This window comes from Balaenoptera borealis (genome assembly GCF_965194805.1).
Source record: "Balaenoptera borealis genome assembly, chromosome: 6".
In the NCBI taxonomy this organism is placed as follows: Eukaryota; Metazoa; Chordata; class Mammalia; order Artiodactyla; family Balaenopteridae; genus Balaenoptera; species Balaenoptera borealis.
This window is the reverse complement of record NC_138863.1, coordinates 2,885,067-2,901,496: the sequence shown is the minus strand read 5'-3', so window position 1 is coordinate 2,901,496 and position 16,430 is coordinate 2,885,067. Positions and strand designations below refer to the sequence as shown.

The 16,430-nt window shown below is 52.1% G+C and overlaps 1 protein-coding gene across 20 annotated transcripts in view; it reads left to right on the top strand.

Moving 5' to 3' along the window:
- Window positions 1–16,365, top strand: part of SCLY (selenocysteine lyase) — a 32,347-nt gene extending 15,982 nt beyond the window's left edge. For 16 of the 20 annotated variants that reach the window (XM_082396070.1, XM_082396059.1, XM_082396073.1 and 13 more), the window contains 8 exons: window positions 1,545–1,672; window positions 1,854–2,018; window positions 3,034–3,140; window positions 9,517–9,553; window positions 12,205–12,288; window positions 12,750–12,849; window positions 14,335–14,410; window positions 15,283–16,365. In XM_082396070.1, coding sequence (XP_082252196.1) covers window positions 1,545–1,672; window positions 1,854–2,018; window positions 3,034–3,140; window positions 9,517–9,553; window positions 12,205–12,288; window positions 12,750–12,849; window positions 14,335–14,410; window positions 15,283–15,436 — 851 coding nt within the window. In that variant the 3' untranslated portion in view covers window positions 15,437–16,365. The other 4 variants (XM_082396063.1, XM_082396075.1, XM_082396061.1 and 1 more) reach the window with 4 other exon arrangements.
- Window positions 16,366–16,430: the final 65 nt, after the last annotated feature.

Here is a 16,430-nt window from a genome sequence, read left to right as displayed (position 1 = left end):
CCTCAAAAGAACCTCGCATCTGTTAACTGTAACTCTGTTTCCCTCAGCCCTGGGCAACCACTAATAATACATTCTGTCTCTGGAGATTTCCCCATTCTGGACTTTCATATGAATGGAGTCACATGATATGTGGTCTTTTGTAATTGGCTTCTTTCACTTAGCATCATGTTTTCAGGGTTCATCCACGTTGTAGCCTGTGTCAGTATTCCATTCCTTTTTATGGGTGAATAATGTTCACATTTTATCCATTCGTCAGTTGATGAACATTTGATGGACATTTGATACTACGAATAATGCCATTGTGAGCATTTGTGTAGACGTTTTTGTGTGGACGAATGTTTTTGTTTCTCTTGAGTATATACCCAGGAGTGGAACTGCTGTGTCATGTGGTAGCTCTGTTTCACCTTTTGAAGTATCGCGGTGTTTCACCCTAACCTCTGTATTCCGCAGTAGCTGCACCATTTTACATTCCCACCAGCAGTGCCTGGGGGCTCCAATTTCTCCACGTCCTCGCCACCATGTGTTAGTGTCTGTGTTTTCTGTAACAGCCGTCCTAGCGGGTGTGAAGTGGGAGCTCATGGGGGTTTTGATCTGCGCCTCCCTGAGGGTTGATGGTGTTGAGCAGGTGCTCATACACTTAATAAAAAGACAGAAGTCCTGGCCAGAGTGGCCCTTCCTTTGCTCCCCTTTGAGTCCCGTAGTGGATGCACCAGCTCCGCCCTTCCCTTGCTGCCCCACGGCGCCCGCCCACCCCCGAGCCCGCCTGCTGTCGAGGCCAGCGCTGCTGCCACCCACTTGCTGGGTATGAGGCGGGGGTCCTTATCTGTCGGGACCTGGTCCTCTGCCTGCCTCGGCAGTCGGCCCCCACCCTGCTCTCCACAAGTGCACCCTGAACGTGGATGGCCTCTGGATCCTTTCCTACTTTCTGTGGAGTTAGTTTTCGCCTATCAGTGTCCTGGGTGGGTTTTCCCTGATGCTCTTAGTCTAATGACATCATCTTTCTGTATTCCGGGCATTGCTCAAAATTCCTTGTCCACAGGTGGTCGCCCTTATCGAGAAATATATCCGTTCTCTCGTTTCAGTGGGACCTTGAGGGGACAGTGGGTGTGTTTCTCTTCACCATTTTGAACCCCAAACCCCGATTTGGTCACCTCTCGTTATTTTCCATCTGCAGTAGTAGGATTCTAGGGGCCTGGAGCAGCGCCTGGCACACGGTAGGTGCTTAACAAAGGCTGGGTCAGTGCCGAGCGAGGGAAGGTTAAGTACTTAGCGCCTCGAGACGCTCCCATGAACTGAGGGTGTCTCAGCTGCTTGCGGGTCCCTTAGAGGCGGAACAGGGTGTCCCCAGACAGCCCCCCAATTGAAGCTCATTGACGAAGCCTTCAAGCCGGTTGTCTGTGGGCGGGGCGATAAAGGGGGCTCATATTCCTTCTTCAGAGTTTTCTGAACCTTTATGATAAATTGCTTTTTTCACTGTGTCTAAGTAAACGTTCCAGAAACGATACTTTGTGGGTTTGACCTCATACTTGTGTCTTATTCCTCAGAGGTCACCTTTGTCCCCGTGTCCAAGGTAAATGGGCAGGCGGAGGCTGAGGACATCCTGGCGGCCGTCCGCCCGGCCACGTGCCTCGTGACCATCATGCTGGCCAATAACGAGACAGGCGTCATCATGGTGAGTGGCTGTCCCTCTTAGGAAGAGGGAGTGGGGACTCCGGCTTCCCAGCCCCCGCCTCTTCTCTCCCCTGTTCTTCAGTTCGGGAACTTTTTGCTGTGTCCTCATTAACAACTCCTCGTTTCTTTCATTCCGTCTTCATCAAATCAACACACTCAGCCGTGTGTTTCTCCCTCTGCAGCCGGTGCCCGAGATCAGCCGGCGAGTCCGAGCCCTGAACCAGCAGCGGGCGGCGGGCGGGCTGCCGGGGGTGCTCGTGCACACGGACGCCGCCCAGGCCTTGGGGAAGCGGCGCGTGGACGTGCGGGACCTGGGCGTGGACTTCCTGACTGTCGTGGGCCACAAGGTGCGTCCGTCCGCCTTCCTGCCCTCCTGCCGGGGAGATGCCTCGACGCCAGGCTCACCTGCGAGCAGAGCCCGCGGCCCCGCTCGTCCTCCGTCACCGGTGCCCCCGGCGCGCCTGCCCAGCGAGGCCCTGGGTCATGGTGATGGGCAGACCGCGGCCCCGGCCTCGGCAGCTCGGAGGAGAGCCCGGCAGAGCTAGGATGCCGAGGGCTGAGCCGGGGACACTGGGCAGCGCAGCCCGTACAGGGTAGGAAGCGGGGAGGCCGGGCAAGGCCGTCGGGGGAGGGGGAGCGGGGAGGGGGAGGGGGAGAGGCGGGGTCTGGGGGAGGGTGGGGGGAGTGGAGCTCACAGGTGGGTTTAGCCCGGGAGTGAGTGACCTCTGCAGCCCAGAGAGTGCGTGCAGACCCCTCCTCAGCCCACTCAGCCCCCCACCCAGGGACGGGAAGATGCAGGGTTCAAGAATGATGGCCTCTCTAACTTGACTCAAAGTGTGGCTCTGAGTGTGAGGGTGTGGTTTTCACGGCCCTCATCTCTCGGGTATGCTGGGGAAATAGTTAACAGTGAAGACCCTTCTGAAGCTTTTGCTCATCTTTCCAGCAGCTGACTAGAAGCTGGACTATTTTTAGTAAGTTCCCCTCAGCTGATTCCCAAGGGTGTGAGGCGCTGGCCTGACACGGCAGCCCTTAAGGTTTCTAGCTAATGTGGATTTGAGAGCGTGGAGTCATCCGCAGGACAGCCCTTGGCCATCTCTCTCTCCAGCCCCTCTCCTTCACAGAGTCTCCCATGTGCCGTGCAGGTGCTCTGCTGCCCCCGAGCTGGGGACCAGACTCCAGCACCTGCCCCCACCCGAAGGCTTCTGTGACCCCCACGTGTCTGCAGTGGGGCTGGGTGGCCACCTGCAGGACCAGAGGAGGTGGGCCCGGACATCGTAGAGTATCTCTGTGGGCCTCTCAATACGTATATGGAGAAGGTCCCCAGAAGGTTCTTGTTGAATAAATGACTGACTTTTCTTTCAGTTCTATGGCCCCAGGATTGGAGCACTTTACATCCGAGGGCTCGGTGAACTCACCCCTCTGTACCCTATGCTGTTTGGAGGTGGACAAGAGCGGAATTTCAGGCCAGGGTAAGGTAGAAGTTCAACGAGGGGTCTGGCCCGCTGGCTGTGTTGTCTGTATGCAGGGCAGAGGCGCCCCGTCTCTTGAAGCACGGTGACAGCACAGCGCTCTCGTCTCCACCGAGCCAGACGCGGCTCCCCGGCCGCTTCTACACTTAGGGCTCACGGACCTGCCGTCTCGCTGGGGGTGATTCAGAGCAGAGGAAGGAAGTCGTTTTCAGCTGCTTCAAAGCATCCAGTTCCTTTTGTTATTTTGGCCCAGCCCACCAAAGAGGTGCCACCAGAGCCCCCCGGCTGAGGTGTGCTGCCCTTCTCTTGACTGTGGGGTGAGCAGGGCCACGTAGAAGCACCTGGTTTCCTCCCTGAAAGCTCCTGTGTCCCCATGACCTGAGGGGTGTTTTAACCAGGGAATGAGGTGGTACCAGCACCACATGTGTTGTCAGAAACTTGATAACAAGAGGAAGAAACAGACAACATGTGGTGAGTTCCCTAGGGTTTCTCTTGCTTCCTTTATTCCAGAATTAGAGCAGAGGAAGCCAGCAACTCAGAAACACCAATAAGGGCTGATGAAAAATGCCCAAGAAAGCCCTCTCTCTCCAGCCAGTGGACCAGGGAAAGGAGAGCCTAGCAATACAGAGAACTTTTAGACAATACCTGCTTTTCTCCAGCCAATCACCATGGTAAACTGCCACCACCCCCACCTGTGCCACAAAGGAGAATTGGGAGCCCAGACTTCACCCACACAGGCTGTGACAAGAGCCCCATGCCCTTCCTGTGTCAGACAGGGCCTAGTGAAGAGCCAGGACTTTTGCCCCACCACAGTTGTGCACCCCACCAAGGTGTCAGTGGAGACCACGTGGGCACCCTGGGCTTCCACCCATACCCATCACTAACAAGGTGTGTTCTCCTCTTGGATGTTGACACAGGCCAAGGAGGGAATCTGGACGTCTACCCCCGCTTGGCAGTAGTCAGTTGGCACACTCCTCCTGCCAGAGGAAGGTCAAAAAAAGACAGCTAATACGGAAGGGTTAAGAAACATCCAGACTCATAACGACATAGGGATGTCCAGGTTTCAACTGAAAATCGCTCATCATACTGAGAACCAGAAAGATCTTAAATCAAAGAAAAAAGACGATCAATAGATGCCAACACTGAGATGACAAAGATGTTAGAATTATCTGATAAGAGATTTTAAGGCAAAAACAATAAAAATGCTTTAATGAGCAATTATGAACACACTCGAAACAGAAGAAATAGAAAGTGTCAGCAAAGAAGAAGAAGATGTAGAGAAGAACTAAACAGAAATTTTAGAACTAAAAACTACAACAGCCAAAGTTAAAAGCTCAGTGGACAGGCTCACCAGCAGAATAGGGGCAACAGAGGAAAGAGTGAACTGAAAGAACAATAGAAGTAACCAATATAAAAAACAGACAGGAAGTAGACTGGAAGAAGATTAAACAGAGCCTCTGGGGACCTGTGGGACTATAACAAAAGATCTAACATTCATTTCGTTGAGGTCCTGGAGGAATAGGAGAAAGAGGGTGGGATGAAAAAGAACTTGAAGAAATAATGGCTGAAAACTTCCCAAATTTGGCAAGAGACATAAACCCACAGATTCAAGAAGCTGAACAAAACCCAAACAGGATAAACCAAAAGAAATCTACCCTAAGACATAAAAAGTAAACTTCCGTAAATGAAAGACAAAGAAAAATCTTGAAAGGAGCCAGAGGAAAGAATAAATAATACCTTATCTATAGGAAAAATATAATTCGAATGACAGTAGATTACTCATCTGAAGCCATGGAGGCCAGAGGAAGTATGCAAAAATTTTCAAGTGCTCAAAGAAAAGAACTGTCAAGCCAAATTAAAAACACAGCAGAAATATCCTTCAGGAACGAAGAGGAAATCAAGACATTCTCAGATGAAGGAGAAAACTAACAGAATTTGTCACCAGAAAACCTATGCTAAAAATGACTAAAGAAGTTCTTTACACAGAAAGGAAATAGTAAAAGAAGGAACCTTGGAACATCAGAGAGAAGGAGCATGGTGAACAAAAATATGGGTAAATAAAATAGACTTTCCTTCTCTTCAGTTTTCTAAATTATGTTTGATGGCCTAAGCAAAAATCATAGCACTGTCTGATGTGGTTCAAAATGTATGTGGAAGAAATATTTAAGATAATTATATTATGAATGGGGGAGGGTAAAGGGATGTAAAAGGAGGTAAGGTTTCTGTTCTTCACTTGAACTTCTGAAAACTGTTTAAGTGACCCACAGAAAGGTAGGAAAAAGAAAACAGAGAAAAAATAAAATGGAAGACTTAAGCCCAAACATCAATAATTACATTAAATGTAAATGGTATAAATATTCCAATTAAAAGGCAGAGATTGGCAGAATAAAAATTTTAAAAACGGATCCAACTATATGCTGTCTATAAGAAACTTGCTTCAAATATAGCAAGAAGCAAGTTGAAAGTAAAGGTTGGAAAAAAGTGTATCACACTAACATTAATCTAAGGAAAGCAGGAATGGCTATGTTACATGAGATAAAGGAGACTCCAGAGCAAAGAAAATAGAAAATTACCAAGGATGGGGGAGGCAGGGGGAATTATATAATGATAAAAGAATCAGTCCACCAAGAAGACATAGCAATCCTAATGTGGATGCACTAAACAGTAGAGCTGAAAAATATGTGAGGAAAAAAAAAAGCAAACTAAACTGAAAGGAAAAATAGACAAATCCACAATTATAGATGGAGGCTTCAACACCCTTTCCTCAACAATGGATAGAACAACTAGACAAAAATTGGCTAAGGTATAGAAGAACGCAGTAACACCCATCAACCAACAGGATCTAATCAACCTGTTTGGAACACTCCACCCAACAACAGCAAAATACACATTCTTTTTAAGTGCCACGGAATATACACTAAGATAAATCATATTCTGTACCATTAAACAAACCTCAGTACATTTACTGAAATCATACAGAGTGTATTCTTTAACCACAGTGGAATCAAACTAAAAATCAATAATAGGAAGGTAATAGGAAAGTCTCCAAACACTTAGAAACAAACAGCATACTTATAAATAATCCATGAGGCAAAGAAGAAGTCTCACTAAATACACTGAAATGAATGAAAATGAAAATACATTTACCAAAATTTGAGAGACACAGTTAAAGAACTGCTGAGAGGGAAATTTATAGCACCAAATCACATGTTAGACAACAGAGAGAATCTCAAGGCAATAATCTAAGCTCCCATCTGAAGAACCTAGAAAATGTAGAGCAAAATAAACCCAAAGCAAACAGAAGGAAATAATAAAGATGCAAATAGAAGTCAATGAAATTAAAAACAAAAATGACTTAAAAAATCAATGAATTGAAGAGCTGGCTCTGTGAAAACATCGATAAAATTGACAAACCTCTAGCAAGACTGACAAAAAGAGGAAACAAATTGCCAATATCAAGAATGAAACAAGGTATCACTACGAACCCTACAGACATCAGAAGAATAATAAAGGAGTGCCACAAACAACCCTACACACATGAATTTGATAACTCAGATGAAGAGGACTACTTCGTCAAAAAGCTAACACAATTCACCTAATATGAGATAGCCTTTCAGCATATGGTGCTGGGGCACTCAAGGCATCCACAGGCAAAGTACACCTCAGCCTAAGTCTCACACCTTATAAAATGTAACTCAAAATAGATCCTGAACTGAAATGTAAAACATAAAACTATAAAACTTTTAGAAAAAAATAGGAAAAAATCTTCAGGATCTAGGGCTAAGCAAAGAGTTCTTAGACTTGACACCACAGCATAAAATGGATGTGCTTGTGGTGTCAAGCCTAAGAACACTCAAAAATTGATAAATGGAACTTCATCAAAATTTAATTGAACTTCATCAAAATTTAAAACTTTTTGCCTTGCAAAAGACTTTGTTAAGAGGGGGGCTTCCCTGGTGGCACAGTGGTTGAGAATCTGCCTGCTAATGTAGGGGACACGGGTTCGAGCCCTGGTCTGGGAAGATCCCACGTGCCGCGGAGCACCTAGGCCCGTGAGCCACAACTACTGAGCCTGTGCGTCTGGAGCCTGTGCTCCGCAACAAGAGAGGCCGCGATAGTGAGAGGCCCGCACACTGCGATGAAGAGTGGCCCCCGCTTGCCACAACTAGAGAAAGCCCTCGCACAGAAACAAAGACCCAACACAGCCAAAAATAAATTAATTAATTAATTAAAAAAAAAAAGACTTTGTTAAGAGGATGAAAAGACAAGCTACACATTAGGAGAAAATGTTTTCAAATGACAGATCTGACAAAGGACTAGCACCTAGAATATATAAAGAACTCTCAAAACTCAGTGGCAAAAAGACCCCAAACAATTCAGTCAAAAAATGGGCAAAAGACGGAACACATTTCACCAAAGAGGATAGCAAATAAGCACACAAAAAGATGTTCAACATCATTAGCTACTAGCAAAATACAAATTAAAACCACAAGGAGACGCCATCACTACAGACTTGTCAGAGTGGCTAATGTAAAAAATAGTGACCACACCAAATGCTGGCCAAGATGGAAAGAAACTGGATCATTCATACTTGGCTGGTGGGAATGTAAAATGGTACAGCTGCTCTGGAAAACAGTTTGGCAGTTTCTTTAAAAAGTAAATATGCAACTACCATACAACCTAGGAATTTCATTCCTGAACATTTATCCCAGAGAAATGAAGACTTACGTTCACAAGCAAAACCCGTACACAGAAGTATTTAGCAGCTTTATTTATAATAGCCACAAACTGCAAACAACCCAGATGTCCTTTAACGAGTGAGCGTTACACCAGCGGGGGCACATCCGTGCCATGGGACCCTGCTCAGTAATGAGAAGGAGTGAACCACTGATACACAGCAGCCTGGAAGAATCTCCAGAGAATTTTGGTGAATGAAAAAAGCCAGTCCCTCAAAGTTAAACTCTGTGGTTCCATCTATGTGACATTCTTGAAATGACAAAATTACAGATGTGGAGAACAGATTAGCGGTTGCCAGAGGTTAAAGAGGGAAGGAGGGCTGAAGGGTGTGGGTTATAAAAGTGGGTGTGGTTATAAAAGGCCAGCAGGAGGGGTCTTTGTGGTGGTGGGAATGTCTGTGTCTTGTCAGTATCCTGGTTGTGATACTGTCCTACACTGTTACTTGGGGGAAACCGAGTAAAGGGTACGCAGGATGTCTCTGTGCTGTTTCTTACAATTGCATGCGAATCTGCATTCTGTCAAAATAAAGAGTTTAATTAAAAAAGGAAGAAAGGCAGAACATCAGCTGTGCCAGGAGCCATAGTGGGCAGCTCCGTGGGTGGACAGGTGTGAGAGCAGGGTGTGCATGGCCCCGGGTGGGCGTGGAGGGGGGACAGGCCTGACCGCAGCGCTGGGCTAGTGCGCGTGGGCTCCAGGTCCCAGACAGGGGCCCAGCTGGGCCACCCTGGCCATGCCTACAGCCAGTCACAAGTCACAGGCCTTGAGAGGTGCTTCTGGTCTGACCGTGTCATCCTACAGAGAAGGGTGAGGCCCAGAGAGGGATGACATTCAGGATCTCCCAGCCTAGGACAGAGCCCGGAGCACCTCGTTCTCCCAAACCACCCCCAGGTGTCAGAGCCCGTCTCCGGGGACAGTCCTGACCAATAAGCTTGTTCAAAGATGACCAATGGCATCTCGTTTCCTGTCATACCTGTGCTGTGCGCTCACTTATCTTGCTCTCTGTTAGTTAACAAGCAGTAGCCAGCTCCAAAGGTTTAAGACAACTTTATTTAGCCAAAATGTAAAACTAAGAAAATTAAGTTAGTGTTTTGTTTTGTTTTTCCTGAAATAGAGTGAAGAGTTGTTTTTCAGTTTGTTAACATCAGTGTATGGGAACCCCTGGTCTTCGGGGGTGTTCCTGTCCCCTCCTGCACAGCCCCCCCGAACACACACACTACGCCCCAAGTCTCTAGTAACAAAAGATTCATCCCATATTACAGTTGAGAGGCTTCAGCTGAAACGTCAGCTGAAGGGAACGGGGCGGGGAGTGAGTTCCTCAGACCCTCACCTGGTTTGGCAGGGGGACCAAAGAGGGGGGCTCTGGGGCCTGCAGTCGGAGGAGGGCTTTCTCCTGGGTAGGAAGCGGGTCCAGGTAGAATTGTCACTTGGACACCCACTGTATATTGCCCACGGTGAGCCATGTCTACTGTCCCTGGGCGATGACGAGGGTTTGGGGGCTGGCAGCTGCCCTTGTTTAGGAAAGATGTTGGTGTGACTGTTTTTATTTGAACACCTGACTTTCAGATAGACAGGACTCCTTCCGGGGATGTTTGTTAATTGCTTTGCATGGCAATAGGATTGAATCCTTTGTCTCTTACAGGACAGAGAACACCCCGATGATTGCCGGCCTTGGAAAGGTAGGCCTTGGTGACCTCGGACAGCTGAAGCCGTTGCGTTGTCCATCGATGTCTTCCTCCTGTGTTTCCGCCTCACTCTCACACCACTGCCACACTCACCACACTTCTGACACCAGATGTGCGGGGTTGGGGGTCCCCACCCAGCAATTCTGTGGCACCAGCTGGGTGTCCTACAATTCAGCTCAATTCTGACACTGTCTACCCAGAGTTGCTGTCAGATCCCACAGGCTAAGGGCTCAGTTGTGGGCACCCACAACTTCAGATGCCGACTGTCACCTGCACTTCTGACCAACCAGCTGTAAACCAGAGGTTCCCATGGCCCCTCCTTGAGTTCAGTGTATTTGCCAGCACAGCTCACAGAACTCAGAGAAACTAGATTACTGGTTTATTATGAGAGGATATGATAAAGGATACAGGTGAGCATCCAGAAGGAAGAGGAATGTAGGGCAGGGGATGTGGGAAGGGGCTTCCATGCCCTCTCCAGGCACCACCCTCCTAGCACCTCTGTGATCAGCAACCTGGAAGCTCTCTCAACCCACACTGTTGAGGTTTTTATGGAGGCTTTGATCAATCATTAACTCCATTTCCAGCCCCTCTCCCCTCTAAAGAAATTCCAAGCTTTTAATCACGGCTCGGTGACCAGCCCCTATCCAGGAGCCCACCCAGGGTCTCCTCATTAGAGCAAAAGACACTATCACCCAGGAAATGCCAAGGGATTTAGGAGCTCGGCAGCAGGAACCAGAGTCCAAGACCAAATATTAGAATAAAGGCTGCTCCTCAGGCTCTAATCACTTAGGAAATTCCAAGGGTCTCAGGAGCTCTGTGCCTGGTCCAGGGCAGAGACCAGAGCGCGTATTTTCTGTGATCTCACATCAGTTTCCCAGCAGCTTTAATAGGTATCCTGGCTTTAGGAGGGATCACATTCATGATCCCAAGAAACAGACCAACATAAGAGAAACCTCGAATTTTATTTATCAACCCGGAGATGTGCTTTTTAAGATCTGTGGAGTGGGTTCCATACGCTGAGCCTTTAAAAGGGAAGTATCTTTTCTCAAGTCTCTTCTAATATTAAAAGCAATGACGTCGTGACCACAGGTTTGCTCATCCCCTGGGTCCAGTTACCGCCCCGCCCCCCGAGATGGGGACAGAGGGGCAGCTTCTTGAAGATCTTCCTGATGAGGGTTAGGTGGCGGCGCTGCAGCCGCAGGCCCCTCTGCTCCGTTCTGCGGCCGTGACCCTTTCCTCGCTGCTGGCTTGCACCTGTGCCCAGGCCCTCTGACCCTGCTGTCAGTGGGGGGCTGGCACACCATTGTCGCCCCCTCCCCTTGCTCAGCCTGGCCCTCCTCAGTGTGGTCTGGCTCGGGACACGCCCCGCCCCCTCTCCCCTGGGAGGTGTATCCTGACCCCCCTGGGGCGAGTAAAGGTCTCTTCGCAGCTCTCCGCCCCTTCCCCGTGTGCCGGCTGAAGAAAGGCGCCCCCCTGCGGCCGCCCCCTCTCCTGCACCCTCACATTCCTCTGCCAGGGTGTTCCTCCCCCAGCCTTTAAAACCATCCTCCCCTGGTCCTCACCGCTCCAGCCTCTTCCCGTATCCTCCGCCCCGCACGCACTCTCACCCCCTGCCATCCTCCCGACACCTGCTCCTTGCTCTGCCCCCAGAAGCTGGTCGACAAGGTCCCCATTTCGCCCTGTGACCTCCTGCAGCTGTGGGACCGCTTCTCCCCCCAGAGGCTCCTTCTCTGCCTCTTCGCCCATCCGCCTCCTGGGTGCCGTCCCAGCCTCCTCTCCCTCTCGCCGTGCTCACCCTGTCCCGTGGCTCTGATGCCAGCCTGCGCTCCTGTCTTGGACTTGACGTCTCAGGGCAGGTCCTGACCTTCTGGGAGGCCCACATCCCACCTGCTTCCTCAGCGTTTCCTCTGAGCCCACGATGTGTCCTGCTCTCTCTCCTCCATCGTTGGCGTCTCTCCCCGTGGTGCCTCCTGCCACCCAGGCTCTCAGCTGAGAAATCTAGGAGGTGCCCAGGACCTGCCTCTTGTACCGACTCCAGGCCAGATCATCCCCGTCTTGTGTGTGGCCGCCTCATGCATCTCCACGTAGCATCCAGTTCTAACACACAAATCAGAGCATCTCACCCCTTCATCAAAATCCACGTGCATCTGCCTTGCGTTTAGGCTCAGATCCCGCCTGTCATGGGGCCTCTGGGGCGCTGTCCCCCTCGCTCACTCTGTTCCAGGAGCGCTCGCCTTTCCCCCTGCGGGGCCTTTGCCTGGAATGCCCTATCCCCGCCGCCCCGAGTTCCCGTCACGGCGCCCACCCGCCGGTCTACCGTGGTCACCTCTTCCCTGGTGTGTCTGTCCCTGGGATGGACGTGCCTTCAGGACTGGGATTGCCTTTGGTCACTGGCTAGGGCCTCTCCAGTGCCTGGGGTATCCGGAAGCATGAAAAAGTAAATTCCTGTTAACAAGTGAAGGGGACTCGGCACTTATCCGGCCCCGGTCACACGGTCGGCGCATACTGTGTATTTGTGAGGTTCCAGAAAATGAGCAGTTTGAGGCCGTGTCGCCTGTCTGTCTGCGGGAAGAATCACCTCTGCTGCTTAAAGCTGTGTTGCTCCCCTTGGTTTACCGTGACTGAGGGGCCCTCCTGTTTCCTAGGCGGCTGAGCTGGTGGCAGAGAACTGCGAGGCCTACGAAGCCCACATGCGGGATGTGCGCGACTACCTGGAGGAGAGGCTGGCGGTGAGCGCCCGGCGCCGAGCTGGGCAGCCAGGGCCGCGACCCCCGACGAGGGGCTCCAGACCAAGTGACTTTCACAGGCACATGACAGAAATACCAGAGACGGGGTATTTAAGGATTGTATGAAGACGACCCAAATGTATTCAGAATTTTTTTCTCCCAATTAACTTTGCCCTCCGTAGTCTCCCTGACTGTTATCAGTAGATACTTATCAGTAAGGTAATCATTCTGTGCGTTGAGGGTGAGGTTTTTTTTTTTCCTGCCACACCGTGTGGCTTGCAAGATCTTAGTTCCCCAACCAGGGATTGGACCCAGGCCCTCGGCAGTGAGAGTGCAGAGCCCTAACCCCTGGACGGCCAGGGAGTTCCCGAGAGTGAGGTTTTGTTTTCCAGAAAGTCTGAAGTTCACACAGTTGGGGGGAGGGGGCTCCGAAGATGTCACTGCATATTCTGTTAATTTTCCAGGCTGAATTTGGTAAGAGAATCCATCTGAACAGCCAGTTTCCAGGCACTGAGCGACTCCCCAACACCTGTAACTTCTCCATCCTGGGACCCCAGCTGCAAGGTGACGACTGCCACCAGCTCTCCCTGGCTGGGGGCTGGGCTGGGCTGGGCTGGGCACAGCTTGAGCTGTGGGGAGGCGTGGGCACTGGCCGAGGGCGGGGTCGCCCCACCATCCACTGTCCCGTGGTGGGGGGACTCTGGGCACAGCTGCTGACCTGCTCCAGGTGCTAAGGCTCTGGACACAGCACAGTGGCACTCAGCTCTCACAGGGTCTCAGCCCCGCCCCAAAGATGTGAGGGATGGAGATAAAGTGAACTGAATTTTAGGCTAGTTGGTCCATCTTTGTCTGCGATTTTTACGAAACATTTTATGAGGGTCAGGAAAGTAGAGGCAACCAACTAAAAACTGGCTCAGAGTCAGGCTGAAGTGCAGATCTGTGGGCTTCATTAGTTCCTGCGATCTCTGCCTCCTGGCTGGAAAAGTTAAGGTTAGGGTTAGGATTAGGCTTGGGGTTAGCGTTAGGATTAGCCTTAGGACGCCTCGTATCCCAAACACGTGTAGGACTTGCCTGCCCGGAGTCCTTGAGGCTCGAGTCCAGGGTGTAGAGCATCCTGTTTGTCTGGGAGGAGATTATGGTGGCCCCGAGAGCACGGGAGAGCCGACCTGAAGGGCACTTTTCACCTCTTAGAAGAAGAGGTCGTTGCCTCATGGTCACTCTGAGAAAAGGGGCAGCGTGTTTGGACCATGAAGAAACCCTGGGGCGGCCGTCACCGGGGCTGAAGTGCATCCTCGTTGGGAAGGAAGCACATGGCAAACTCCCCAGATCTCCCTGCTGTGGGAAGGGAAGTTCCTCCCTCTAGTGTCTTCCCCCCTTTTTCTGGGGGCAGACTTTATATTCTGTGATGACCTGTGTTAATTTAAATGAGGCAGGCTCTTCGTTTTAATTAAATCAGCAGTCATCGGTGTTGGGGGGTTTTTTGTTGTTTTTGTTTTGTTTTTTTTTTTGGCTGCGCCACGTGGCTTGTGGGATTTTTAGTTCCCCGACCAGGGATCGAACCCGGGTTCTCGGCAGTAAGAGGGCAGAGTCCTACCCACTGGACCGCCAGGGAATTCCCATCATTGTATTTTTTTAAATCTCTGTGCCTGTGAAGGAAGAGGGAAGTGCCTTCTAGCTTAACAAAGGCAGCACCCAATGTCTCTCCCTTTAGAAAACAGAGACGTCAAGTTAGACATTATTACCAGGACAACACGTTATTTGGTAAGGCAGCTCGTCAGGATTCTGCGTGTCCTGCCAGGCAGCTGACGGATACCACATTCTCAAGGCCAGTCTTATGAGGCCGAAGAGTGTCTGCTCTTCTGCAGCCAAGGGGCAGAGGAAGCGCTTCCTCTGGGACCTGCTGTGGTTTCTCTCACCTGCCGTCAGAGGGACCTGTGCCCTGGGATTCCGTCAGGTGGTACGAGGGAGGGAGCCTTCCAACTTGCAGCAGGGAAGAGAGGCAGCCCCCGCCTGGACTCCGCCTCAGGGGCCCTGTGCTCTGTCTCCTAGGCCGCCTGGTGCTGGCCCAGTGCAGGACGCTGCTGGCCAGCATGGGGGCTGCGTGCCACTCGGACCACGGAGACCGGTGAGTGCTCTCCCCGTGCTTGGCCGCGGCATCCAGGGCGCATCCGGGCGCCAGGTTCGGGCAGCTCTGCAGCCCAGCAGGGACGAAGACAGTGGCCAGACACTGCAGGCCCTCGGGAGGAAAGAGGGAGCTGCGGCCTACAGGGGCCTCGGGCTGGACCGGGAGGCGGGCAGCAGGGCTCAGCGCGAGGCAGGGAGCGGGGAGGAGGGGCGGGCTGGAGCAGCAGGGCCAGGCTGCAGGCGCCACTTCAGCCTCAGGAAAACCGGGAGCTGTGACCAGATTTGGGTTCAGATCACGCCCCCTGCCAGGAGCAGGCGGAGGCGGGAGGGGAGGGTGTGGAGCCCCGGGCGTGGGCATCGGGAGCAGCCCTGCTGGAGGAAGAGAAGGGGGTTCGGTTTCTTGGGGGGCCTGCAGGCGGGAGTGGAGCTGGATGCGGCCACCTGGGCTCTGGAGAGAGCAGAGCTGTGGTCGTGATGAGCAGCAGGGCCCCGTTCGAGGCCAGGGCACCGGGACCAAACTCGGCACTGACTTGGGCGGGCCGCAGCCTCCGGTGTCTGCAGGAGGCCGTCCCTCTGCCTCGCGTGTGGCTCTGCGTCCCCTCTGGGAACTGAGCCCGCTAGCTCCTTGGAGACGGGGGTTACCACTGTACCCCGGGCTCCGGCTCTCGGGTGCAGGGGCCAGCAGCCGCCTCTGCGCTCCCGGGGTCGGGGTCTGTGCTGGGGCAGGCCCGGCTGGAGAGCAGGGAGGCTTTGAGCCGGCCCTTGGCGACAGTGGGCCAAAGAGTGTGCGTGGCCAGTGGGGAGCTGACCGAGGGCACGTGGCAGCCCGGGAGAGCCGTGTCCTGACGGCCGGCCCGTCTCCCCGCCCCACAGGCCATCCCCGGTGCTGCTGAGCTGCGGCGTCCCCTTGGACGTGGCCAGGAACGCCATCCGGCTCAGCGTGGGCCGCGGCACCACCCGGGCCGAAGTGGACCTCGTCGTGCAGGACCTGAAGCAGGCGGTGGCCCGGCTGGAGGGCCAGGCCTAGTGCCCAGGGTGGTGCCAGAAGGAGTCTTCCTCTTGTCCCAGAGCGTGTGGGCTCCGGGCTCCCTCCCATCCCTTGGTCAGTGAGGGAGCGGGTCTGCTGGGCACACAGATGCCACCGGTGCTGAGGGGCCCAGGACAAGATGCCCTCGTGGGACCATCCCTGTCACTGCTGCCCAGTGGCGCCAGTTGGATTAGAAACGCTTTAGCCACGTCCACGCTCCCCTCCCGGAAGTGGGGCGAGCTTGTTACAAGCATGCCCTTCCTGGAAGGTGGCATTTTTATCCGAAAGGTAAAATCCTAGTATTTATAATTGATTGTCAGCTGCTCTCATGGAAATAGGAAACCTGGTTTTTGGCTGCTGTCCTGGCCTCTGTGCACCTGTTGGCTGAGAGGTCGGTCCCTCCTCACCCTCATGGCCCTTCTCAAGCCCTTTCCAGAGGGAGGGGGCCCTTGCGGTCAGGCCCCCTCCCTGCTTGGCGTCCCCCTGCTTCCTGGGCCTGCCCATCCTCCTCATCACTTGCTGGTCACTCGGGCCATCGACCACTGGGTGCCCTCTCACCCAGTCTGCAGGCCCCTCCCATCCCTTCCATTCGATCATTTACTCAGGGTTTCAGCTCAGCCATCAGAGTCACGGGCGGCAGTGCCTGCGTGATGCTGGGTCATTCCCAAGGCGGAAAATCGTTCATCCCTTGCTCAGCTCCCATCTCAGTTGTATTTGCGGGAGGATTCTTTGATCTTCACAGAGGCATTGTGGTATCTGATTCACATCAAATGTCATGTCTATGGAGACATCTACATAGGAGTGGTTTTTTTAATTGAATAACACTTTTAATGTGCGGTTGAAAGGTGCAAGGAACTTCATGATGGCACTGAGGAAACAACCGTCAGAAATTAGATGAACTAATAAAAGCTTCCAATGCTTGTATTGGACATTTTGTGGTTCTTCTAGTGGGTGCTTCCCTTGGAGGCACCAGTGTGTCTGTGCCGGCTGGGGG